Raw genomic sequence first — 12537 nt, 5'->3', positions numbered from 1 at the left:
TAGTGCACTACATAGGGAATAGAGTGCCATTTGGAATGCTCCCTATCTATCTGTATATACTGTACACATTATACATGACCTTGGGAACACAGCACTGAAAGCAACCTATTTTCATGATGATGATATGTTCCCTAGCCTTCATTGCTTTTGTATGATTAGAGACCGCTAGCTAGTATGTTTTTATTAGGGGTTTTGCATGATGTTGCACTGTCCTGAGTCTGACTGGGTGTACTGTAGGTAGGTAGGTAGGTAGGTACGATATTATGCCAGCTCTTTGTGGGTTTATCAGTGTTTCTCAACCTGTGGTCCGCAGGCCAGCACTGGTCCCTGTGATGTTGTTGATCGGTCCCTCAGATAGTGAGTTGAAACTGATATAGTCAGTTCTCAAATGCTAGTTTTAATAGAAGTGGTCTTCAAAGGAGGAAGGACCGTAGCTGGGCCTTGCAGTTCCCTGGTACAAAAAAAGGTTGAGAAACGCTTGGTTCTAATGACTGCTGGGATCTGTAGTCCTGTATGTTGTCATGCCTCAGAATTCACATTGACCGCGTCCCAAATGGCACCCTATTCCCTATACAGTGCACTACATTTGACCAAGGCTTATAGGGCTTTGGTCAAAAGTAGTACACTATATAGAGAGTAGGGTGTCATTTAGGACACAGCCTTTGAGTCACATACTGCTGCTACTGTGTACTCACTGTCGTGAGACACCCTTGCAAAAATATGAGGGCTGTTTGTTTGTTTGGTTAAAGGGAACCTAGTATGGGGGCTATTGTTGTCAATGCTAAATGTTTCATTTAATCAGGGAAACGTCCCTTTGTTAGAAACAGATGTATTATTCTCCTTGTTTTGTCTCTATAAAAAATTAACTAAGTGAGAGAAGCTAGTAAATGCATCTTAAAGAGCATTTAAAACTGCATGGTTCCTCGTCCCTAATCCACTAACTAGTCACTTAGTAGTAACAGTATTTATTGTCCACGTAAAGTAAAGCGAGGGAGAGCACCTCAGGACGTTAGTTTAAAAGAATATGATTATATTGTGTGCTCTTTCGTTCAAATATGTTGAGTTACAACATATCCACCTATACAGCTGTACGTAGGTGAGGACAGGCGGTACAGAAATAAAAGTTATGCACTGAAACGTTTCTTTGATAGCTTTATTTAGTTAAAAGAAACGAGGACTGGAACATGTTTATGTGAGAGTTAATAGATAGGTGCTCAGGGACTGTAGACGTAGATGGAATGTGGTGGTGGTGGCGGGTGGTTGCATCCCAAATGGCATCCTATTCCCTACATAGTGCACTACTTTTGACCAGGGCCCATTAGCCCTATGAGCCCTGGTCAAAGGTAGTGCACTATATAGGGAATAGGATGCCATTTGGGAAGCATCCTCTGTGTGGTTAACTCTTAGGAGTCAGTAGCCTAGGCCCTAATGGGCTCCAGACCTGTGTCTGTAGGGGTCAGAGGTCAGAGACTGTGATCATAAAAGAGCCTGGAGGGAGCAGACAGCAACCCTGCGTCTCAATAATCTGTCTTTCTCCCAAAATGTGCACTCATGCACTCTTCCCCACACATTCAAAAGCATTAAATTGGTGTGAGCATAAACTAAAGTAGAATTTCCACCATATTTATTCTACCGGTTCATTCCTTTTAAATACTCTGAGTGTACAAAGCATTAGGAACACTTTCCTAATATTGAGTCGCACCCCCACCCCTTTTGCCCTCAGAACAGCCTCAATTTGTCAGGCCATGGACTCTACAAGGGGTCGAAAGCGTTCCACAGGGATGCTGGCCCATGTTGACTCCAATGCTTTCCACAGTTGTGTCAAGTTGGCTGGAAGTCCTTTGGGTGGTGGACCATTCTTAATACACACGGCAAACTGTTGAGCGTGAAAAACCCAGCAGCGGTGCAGTTCTTGACACACTCAAACCGGTGCGCCTGGCACCTACTACCATACCCCATTCAAAGGCACTTACATTTTTTGTCTTGATCATTCACCATCTGAATGGCACACATACACAATCCATGTCTCAGTTGTCTCAAGGCTTACAAATCCTTCTTTAACCTGTCTCCTCCCCTTCATCTACACTGATTGAAGTGGATTTAACAGGTGACATTAATAAGGGATTGTAGCTTTCACCTGGTCAGTCTATGTCATGGAAAGAGCAGGTGTTCCGAATGTTTTGTGCGCTCAGTGTACATGAAGGGTAGTGAACTAGTGCTCACGTTAGGAGAAAGGATTATTGGGACATAGGGCAAGTGGGGTTAACCAGTCGGCAAGTCTGGTGTTGACTAAGAATGTTGAATGACTTAGAGGAGAGAAATAGGAGGCTATTGCTGAAGTGCTATGTTTGACTGAGCATGTTGTTTTTGTGAAATTTTGTCTGATTTGGCATAAGATAAGCTATATAGTAGTTACAGGCTTAGAGACAGAGGTGGACTGGAAAAGGATACTGACTTACTTGAATTAGGAGGATATCAGGTCCAATAAAACACTCACGTCTTCTGGTTGATGGAACTTTCTGTTGTTCAAGATTTCCATTTATCTCTGAAAACAATCACTGACATTAATAACTTCATAATACATGTTAGGCTTAGCAATGTGAAACAATAAATGGCTAGACAGAGAAGAGTAGGGTTTGGTTCAGTTTGGTTTGGTTTGTCATGATATAACATGATAATAACATATGAATGATAATAATTGGACCAGAATGATAATAATTCAATGATACCAAACACTGGTTAAGCAATGACCTGTACTGAGTTTGTACTGAATTTGTGCTTGAGAAATAAATTTTGCATTGATATGATGTGTACAGTACAGACCGCCTATCCTATAAGCTAAGTACAAGGTCTTATCAACCTATTACACTGTGTCGAGAAATAAAATAACAAAAAGTGTTTCCGTTGTTCTAAATGTGATGTTTTTATTTGGTTATTTATTTTACATGATGTTATCATTCTGGGTGTTATTCTAGTTTGCTTGTGGAATTTAATCATTGATAATGATTTATCGAAACACATCTTAATCGAGTGAGCACTTGTCTTGCACATCAGTTAGTTGCCTAAATTATTAAGAAGAGTATATTATATGAAACGGTGACCAATATACTGTAAAGTACAGCCCCACATTGTAAAATATAAACATAGAAGTAACTAATACAAATGAAGTCTTATACACTGAGGGTTTGACACTTTTGTTTCTTCTATACAACAATGTATATTCAAGATCTAAAGGAAAATTGAAGTGCTGAGATAGAACCTTTTGAAAAGTGAATAATTGTATTCCCTCTTCACTCCGGTCACAGATAGGAATGCAGTGTTATGATTTGAGTTTGTGCCTAGATGTTCTGTATAAAGTAAAATCCATTCATGCAGATATAAGAATATCAATCAGCCTTTTAAGTAGGAGTTTTAGTCTCAGTGTGTGACAATGTGGAAAAAGTGTATTTATGTATTGTCGTTCAGGAGGGAAAGCAGTACACTTTTATTCAGCCTTTACATTTGTGTCAATGTTTGCAGACGTTGTGTGTCATCATACAGATATATCTACATTCTATATGTTGTTGTTGTTGATGTCCAAATTTTGAGACCACCCACATTTACATGGTCTTCCTTAATTAAAATGTTGAATCGTTACAAGTTCTAGAGCTATCAACAGTTCTAGAGCTACCAACCGTTCTAGAGCTAACAATTGTTCTAGAGCTACCAACCATTCTAGAGCTATCAAGAGTTCTAGAATTATCTCCTTCTAGCCAACAGATGCAATAGAAGGGTACATACAGCACTTTGTGATCATTTTTTTTTGCATAGAGAAAATGTGCAAGATGACAAACCACAAGCTTCCCTAAATGTTATTTATCTATCTCTGTTATGTACCGTTATGCTTCTGGTATACATTTGTTTCTAATGTTAATTTTTAAAACATGGTTTTATGTCACATGACCACTGTCTTTTGTAAATAAAATGAATAAATTGTGAAATATATTAAAATATTTAAAAGCTTGATATGCTTTGTATTGGGATGCCTTTTTCCAGAACTGTATTTACTGATTGTTATCATTTGCACTATGTACAGGAATGCACTATCTATGTGGTCTCAAGTAATTGAGTGGTTGTTGAAAGCCCAAAAAGTATTCCTGGGAAAAAACTCCCTCCTATCTGATGAGATTACCATTGGTCCCAGGGAGTAATATATTCTAGGACGTCCAATGATAAACAATATTGTGTGATGTTTAATGTGCAGATGAACTGTAATCATAACATACAAAGAAGGCATCAGACCAGACCACACTGAAAGAGAAATCAAGACAGAGGTCAACTAGACACTTGGATGTCTGTAGATGAGTGCTATGTTTCAAGGTAAAATAAATAATAGATAATATGCCATTTAGCAGACGCTTTTATCCAAAGCGACTTACAGTCATGCGTGCAAGTTGTGTTCGCGTGTGCATGCATGCATTCGTAAGAGTGTTTGTGTGTTGTATGTGCATATGTGTCTGTCTGTGTGGGGGTGGGGGTCAGTGAGAGCAGCTCCTGTTCTCCTCTCCCTCTGCGGTGGGTTGTGTCATCATACTGCTGTCCTTGACTGAACCAGACCACGAGAGACCGAGAAAGTCAGTCTACCCTACAGACGTGGTGCTGTGTGATGTGAGGAGCTCCTTGCTCCAGCCATGCTTCCAGCTCACTGAACCACATCCACCTGCTGTCCCTCACGCTCTCTCACTCTTTTTCTCTGTCTCTCCCCCCCCCCTCTCCTTCTCTCTCTCCCGTCTCTCCCTCCCTCCTCTCTCCTAAAGAGCTGTAGCCTGTCTGCTCCCCATGGTTTTGTTCTGTTTGTGCTTGTAAGAGCCTCAGCCTCAGGCACTATGTTATGTGTCTGAGACTGACATAGCCTACTGACATCCTCCCGAAGCAACAGACAGAATGTACACTATGTCCCCGTCTAGTGGGCATGTATGGAAATAATATATGATGAGTATATTTATGAATTACTATTGCTATATTTGTTTAATCAATCCACTAAAAATGTAATTTAGGTCAAATCACTCTGGACAAATCTTTATTTGTTATTGGGTTTTATTTATTGGGATATTGGTCTTCAGTATTTGGCACAGAAATATAACATAATTTTGAAACAACAATTGTAATCATATATTTTGTATAAAAATATAAGCCTAATGGCAGTAAAGCAGCAGCCGGCAGTAAAGCAGCAGCCGTTACACCACTACCTTTAGGACCTGGTGGAGACACGATCAGTCCGCTGGCCCCTGCAGTGTGAACGGAGCATCTGGCGGAGTGCTGGCCGGCTGGGGAGGTGGAGGACGGGGAGAGAAGAAGTAGGAGTATCCCGGAGCAAGAGAAAACAAAAAGGGTCAGGCCTGGGACTTGGCAAAACGGGTAATGAACACCGTGACATAGCCCGTTAACACCAAACCCTCTGTATGGGTAGCCTAACCGTTATCGGAATAGACACAGTCATGAGAGCCCTGAGAACGGAAGGCAGATTGGCTGCACTCGATGGTGGTGGTGAAGGGAAACAGTTAGCCTTTTTGTGCTTTTGCAGATGTGGAGACTGACGATTAGACATTGCGATTTTCACTTGAACTTGATGACCGCGTATTTGTAGACACAGAACGGCGATTGTTGCTACAGAATACCGGCCCGTCTGAAAATATCGGGGGTTTTATCCTTTAAATGGTTGTGGCCTATAAACGGGATAGGCTACAGTCCCACCGGTTTACAGATTCTGATTTCCACTGCAAATACGTGTAAAACTTTGTCATTTAGCCTTCAAGAGTGACAAATGCAGGTGACCGCCAACCATGTGTGCATTGATAAAGTCTTTCAATCAATCATAATTGTTATAATGTACAGATGTGTGTTTTGTGCTGACAATGGAACAGTAGGCCGTAACGTTGAGTCCACACTCATTTTTAAATTTTAAAAGTAACACGTTTTGTAGCTGCAATATCATTTTCCGCAACATTTTTGTCTGTTCAAGAAAAAATGGAAACATGCATTTACACTTTAACAATGGTGATACATTTACCAATATGTTTACATTTATATTAAGTATCATTCCAATCTGTTATAAATGTTGCATTCATGCTACATTTGTATCAATGTGTCAGAAAGTCTGCCTGTGGGTGAACGTGTGTCTTGAGCACTTTAACGCCGGCAGTTATCCGTAGTGTAGCACTAACGTTAGCTAAAAATGGGGGCAATGACCAAAACACAAAGGAGGTTTAGCCTCTAACAAGACTAGGCCTATATCACAAGCCTTCTGGAAAAATCACTGAAAAGTGTTACATTGACCATCAACATTGATACCGTTTCTATAGGCTCTAAAGTGCACATGGTAGGCTATTGATCTCAATTAGGTAAAGAGGTAGGAGGCTAAAGTGGGCTAGTCTAGGCCTTGCATGTAGCCAGTAGTCTGTGCAAAGTAGTAAGTCCAGTTTGTAAAGACTGGCTGTAATGAAAATGTAATATGCATATAGACTATAATATGCATAATGCATATACAGCATATCATTCGTTTTCGATAAGACCGTAGGCCTACACACGTGTTATACTGTGTGTAAGAGAAACTGGAGAAACTAGAGAGAACTGACAACTTCTCAGCATCCTTAAAATGTAGTTCTAACAAGTAATCTAACTAAAGCCATGGACAGTTCGGCCCTAATAGGCCCTACTGTTGCCTAATCAGATCACTGCAATTAGTAGGGAGACTGTGATTGATTGAATCCATTGTGTAGGCTAGAATAATGTTCAACTTAATACAAAAACTAAGGAATAATAATAAAGTTATAATATTCTAATAATAAATACTTATGTTTTTGTCCTTATTTTATGTATTGCCAGTTTTTCAGCATGAATGATTCAATTTGTTGTTCTTCATATTGCAGGGGAGGATCATTGATCACCATTTTTTGTTCTGTTTATTTTATTTATCAAATTTTGAAGCTTCTTCTGATTTCCATTAAGAATATCATCCATACGATTTGCACTCTTGGCGATGCCGTCCAACACTGTTGCCACCACCAACACCGCTGCATTCAAAAACTCAGACTACACCTGTGATGCACCTGGGAACAGAATGGTAAGAAACAAACAGCTATGTAAAGCAAAACTACTGTCATTTAAGCACTATAAAAGTGCTATTACGTTATAACAGTGTGTATTACAAGTGTATTATAACATGTCATACCCATGTTGATCAGAGATCTTGTCATGGAGTTTTTTTTTGTGCATTATTAGCCTGAACCACTGTGTAATTGATTTGATTGATTTATTGTGGAAAAGAAACTGAATACAACCGAAGGGATAAAACGTTTAAGCGATTCTCTTGCTTCCAACGTGGTCCCAGATGGAATACACATCATTTCCATAATAATTTCCACATCATTTCCATAATTGCCATACAAGAATGGCCATACACAAAATACACCCATCAAATGTTGCGATTGTAGGTAAGGTTTCATATAGTGCAATGAATCTATACGCTCTACAGTTGGACTATACACATCATAAAATGTAATGCTGGATCACTGTAAGTTAGCCACCCATTGATCTCTCGGCGACAGACTACGTAACATAAATGGCATCTGACCATATTACTCAAGATTTGAGTTCTGGGTTAACCGTGATTAGCCACCCATTAGCCACATTGACAACTGCGGATGTGAAAGGGCTTTATTAATACAGTGTTCTCTTTGACCCCCCCCACACACATTTTTGTGGTTTATATAACTGGACTCAACCCATCAATGTAGGTCATACTTTATTGATAAATATACCCACAATATCACCAATCACCTCTTTAGCTCAGACCATTCCCATAGATATTGGTGACCAGTGTCTATCGGTCATCTATCTAATGTATGTTGCTATGTCTTCTACTTAGGGTTAACCAACTTATAAGAAAATCAATGAAGAGACACTCCTAAATGCTGGACGCTTATTAGTCAATATAACCAATTAGCAATATCACCAATATCAGTTTGAGCTCAGAGAATTTAGCCATAGAGATAGCCTATTAGTTTCCAGTAACCACTGTCTATATGTCATCTAATGTATGTGGTTAACCAAGTTATAGAAAATCAATAAGGAGACGCTATAGGACCCCTAGTGATGAAAATATGGAGAAGAAAATGATTAGTAATGTATATTAATGGAGAGTGTACTGTCTGTAACATGATCACATAGGCCTACTGTATAGTTAAAGCATCATTGATGCCCCCCCAAATGGTAGCTTTCTGTATTATGTGCTGATTGTGCCTGTTAGAAAGATGCCACTGGTTTGTTACTGTGACGTGGGGCGTTGGCTGTTGTACGCTGAGCCAGCCAGCCAGCGAGCCAGCCAGTTGGTGCTGAAACTGCTCTGTTTCTGTGTTATACTGGGGCATTTATCCTCCTCTCTCCTCTCTTCCTCTTCCTCTCCTCTCTCATCTACTACACTCTCCTCCCATCACACTGCCCACCCAATGTATTATTGTTGCTAAGCAACAACCATTGCCTTAAATAAACTGACTTCCGACTGGAAATAGTGCCAGAGATATTGAATAGTGCCAAATAGTTATTGTATTTTATGCCATGTATTGCTTTTTGAATTGCCATTTTTACATATTTTAGTAATGTGTTAGAATGGTGTGTTGTTTCATTGAACATTTTCAGGATTTTGTCAATACAACAGAAGGCTACATGTCCATGGAATCAGACAGCACTGAATTGTGTTAGTTGTGTGGCATCACTCCAAACGAGGCATCGTTTAGGGCTGCATACGCCCTTGCGATTACCGACTTTCCACCCTTGGTGATTTCTGCCATTTGGTGGGGGGTTGGTGACAGCTCATCCCATATAGAAAGGCAATAGGAGTGCATGCAGTGCCAATACTCCTTTGGTGGAGGCAGGCTTAACCAGGCACTAGGATTGTGTCCCAAATGGCACCCTATTCCCTATGTAGGGCACTACTTTTGACCAGGGCCCATAGGGACGCAGTCCTAGATAGGAGGAGGAGGAGGGAAATCACTGCTGGAGAAATAAACAACAGACAATGAAAATGCAAAATCTGATCATTTTATTAATCAAATGTAAAAATAGATTATGAGGATTATGTGAATGATTGAAATATTGCATATGAATCCAGGTCTCGCCCAAGTCATATTAAAACAAAACAAGGTTTTCCATGTACTAGATACTAGATTTACTACAAATAATGTGACTAGATAATGTGGCAGCCTTTTTTTTCACTGTGCTCCATCCACTGTGCTCCAAGCCAAGGCTGTTTTTCATCGGCAGCTCCCAGTAGCTCCCACCTCGTGATGCTGATAGCTGGTTGCTAAGCAGGATTTGGTCTGCTTCAACTAATTGTTCAAGCTTGTCTCCCTTCATACCCCAAACAACACACTCACTAAGACACTCAGTCAGTACATATTATTCAGTTAATATTGAGGCCCTGGGCCTGTATTCACAAAAATAGTCTCAGTCAGAGTAGGAGTGCTGATCTAGGATCAGGTCCCCCTGGTCCATATCACCTTAGAGGGCTTTGTCTTAGGGGGAGGACACAGTTTTATTCATCAAAGGGAATGTGCAGGAGGGGGTCCACACACACACATACACACACACTCACAGTGTCTTTGTAATAGTGTCATTAGGGAATGTATCTCAGTGAGGTCAGGCTCTGTGATAGTATCTATAGCTCTCACTTCACCCAGACTCAAAGGGACATGTCATTCAAATCCCATCTGTCCCATTGTCTCTCTTCATCTCAAAGAGGCACAGGATGGAGACCTATTGAGAGTCCCTAAACTGTTCAAGAGTTGGAATTTATACTGCACACTGTACAGGGTTGGGGTCAATTCCATTTCAATTCCAGTCAATTCAGACAGTAAACCAAATTCCAATTCCACATTTTCGTCGTTAGAAAACAATGAAGATAATTGGAATTGGAATTAGAACTTCAGTGTACTTCCTGAATTGACTGGAATTTAAATGGAATTGACCCCAACCCTGTACAGTATACAGTTGCACTACAATTAGAATCACATTACACATTCATACTGCCTCTCAATTCTATGGGTGATGTTTACTATGCATTTCATTTTAACTGTGAACTGAGAGCTATACAGTAAATTCAGGGTACAATTTTAGGGTTAAAGTAGACACCTTAGATAAGCTAGTTGATAGTAGTTAGATATCTAATTGACTGATGTCACATTTTTTATATGGTTGGTTTGTGATTCTACCTGACGCTACTCTGATTCTACTGTGATTCTACCTGATTTTACTGTGATTCATTCTGATTCTACTGTAATTCTATTTGATTCTACTGTAATTCTACCTGATTCTACTGTAATTCTATCGGACTCTACTTTGATTCTACCTGATTTTGCTTTGATTTTCTCTGATTCTACTGTGATTCTACCTGATTCTACTGTGATTCTACCTGATTTGACTGTGATTCTACCTGATTCTTCATATGAGGGTGAAAATATTGTGTTGTGTGTTTTAGTTTGACAGAGTGAGATTGATAATATTGTGTTGCGTGGTTGTTTGACAGAGTGAAAGTGCGATACTGGACAAGGAGCTGGCAACAGAGGAGAAATCAGCTAAAAGCAACACCACCTGTAAAGTGGGCCGGCCTGCTGGGAAGAAACGCAAGCAGATACCTGTGAGTAGATTATTTGTAATAATATCTTTATTGGGCTTTAGAATTTTTTTCATAACCATCAATGGAGAAACAAGAAACACTGTCTTATGGACCTGAAAGCTGCACACGTTGTAGGTTTATTGTAAAACTAGCTAAATATACAATTTGGTTATTAAAATGATCCCAGATATGTTTGTATACAACGGTTCAAGTTTCAAGTTCATTTGCCATATGCCAAAGGTCCTATAACATATACTATGTGTTTACAGTCATTGCAAAGGCATCTCTTACGAAACTCCGTCATGCATAGTGACATTGTGCCTCAGTGAGTGTTTTCACAGCTGTGAGATGCATGGATAGCAGTCGTAGGAGAAAACACTGTGCCAGAGAATAGGGATGGGTATTTGAAATAATTTCACTATTCGAATAATATCATGACATTTTTTCGGATATCCGGATAGTCGAAAAACATGTTTTTCTGTAACTTTTTAAAAACTGGGACACTTGTTTGCTGCGCAGCCTGTGCAACTCGGCAGCAGGGCAGGGGATGGGCAGGGGTCGGTGTGGCGGACTAAACTCCACTCCATTGTGAAGGAAGTTTCTGATGAACTTCACCAACGGCGTGGATCTGAGACCAGGCTTTGTGGAATCTAGCTCCGACTACATCGATTTGCCCCAAAAAAGAAAAAATGAAACGCCTACCTTGTACCACCACAGACTATTTCCTTATTGAGATTCAATGGGCACATTCGCATTTGCGCCGTTGCCATCTTAGAGCAACAGCAATGAGCAAACAATTGGTGGTTCATTTTGATGAAACTTTATTGAAAAAGTCAGAATTTCAGCAAACAACTACAGAGGCCAAACATAGGTGCAAGGTGGGCATTTCATAATTATTATTTTTGTAAGTATTGACCTGGGGCAAATCGATGTGTTCGGAGATAGATTCTACAAAGCTTGGTCTCGGCTCCACAGCGTTGGTGAAGTTCATCATAAACGGCCTTCACCATGGAGTGGTCTGCTAGGGCCGGTGGTGTGTATGACACAGGAAAGAGAGAGAGAAAAAAGTAGCTACTGACTTGCCCTAGTTAGATAAACTTGTAAACTTGTAAATGCTATCATCCTATCTGGCAGTGCCTGTCTTTACTTCAATCAAATAGATGTAAATACGCTAGCTAAGATAGCCAGCTAGCTAGGCAAGTGAGGCTATTTTGCTGTACTCCCTGTCCTTGTCTACAACTCCATTCAGATTAAACAACAGCCTACCTGTCGGTTGCTCATTGTAGCTAACTTAATTCCGTAATTTAAATTCCATTTTGCATTGATTAGAAATCCTCCACTTCACATTGCTTCACATGGACCCTCTGACTGTAGTGCCAACAACAAGCTACACGCGTGAAACATGTGTAGGCTATACGGTTTGTATTTTTATGGCGCACGTGTCATAAAACCTACATTCAAAAGTTAGTTTTTTAATTAAATTAAGAATTTCAAATATCATGGTATATTCTTTTGTGTAGCAATGTCACATAGATAATTATATTTAATTGAGACAAAGCCTTTTCATTGTTAAATTAGGCCTATGATTTTTTTCCCTAAAAAATGAATACTTTCGCAAGTATTCGAAAACTAACCTCCGTTCGGATATTCGAATAACCGTGCCCATCCCTACTAGAGGCTGGGTGAATCACATAGTTGTCATTAGGAATCTTTCTCTTGCGTTACTATTGACAGTGTGACGAGTACTGAGTATACAAAGAGGCAGGACGCAGACACAGGAATTAACAAGGTCAAGGTTTACTCAAACAATGACAAAGAGAATTAACAAAGATAGAGTACATGACACGAAGCAAAACAATCACACACAACATCATAAGGAACAGTCC

The 12537-nt window shown here is 40.0% G+C and overlaps 1 protein-coding gene across 8 annotated transcripts in view; it reads left to right on the top strand.

The window, feature by feature from the left end:
• The first annotated feature begins 5282 nt into the window (after positions 1-5282).
• The window catches only part of LOC121539590 (DNA (cytosine-5)-methyltransferase 3A), an 80426-nt gene continuing 73171 nt past the window's right edge, over positions 5283-12537 (top strand). For 4 of the 8 annotated variants that reach the window (XM_041848207.2, XM_041848206.2, XM_045207599.1 and 1 more), the window contains exons 1-3: positions 5283-5397; positions 6909-7102; positions 10562-10672. In XM_041848207.2, coding sequence (XP_041704141.2) covers positions 7019-7102; positions 10562-10672 — 195 coding nt within the window. In that variant the 5' untranslated portion in view covers positions 5283-5397; positions 6909-7018. The remainder of the gene's footprint in view (positions 5398-6908; positions 7103-10561; positions 10673-12537) is intronic. The other 4 variants (XM_041848209.2, XM_041848208.2, XM_045207598.1 and 1 more) reach the window with 3 other exon arrangements.

This window comes from Coregonus clupeaformis, chromosome 25 (assembly GCF_020615455.1).
Source record: "Coregonus clupeaformis isolate EN_2021a chromosome 25, ASM2061545v1, whole genome shotgun sequence".
NCBI classification, from domain to species: domain Eukaryota; kingdom Metazoa; phylum Chordata; class Actinopteri; order Salmoniformes; family Salmonidae; genus Coregonus; species Coregonus clupeaformis.
Note: the sequence above shows the minus strand (reverse complement) of the source record. Positions and strands in the feature narration are given on the sequence as shown.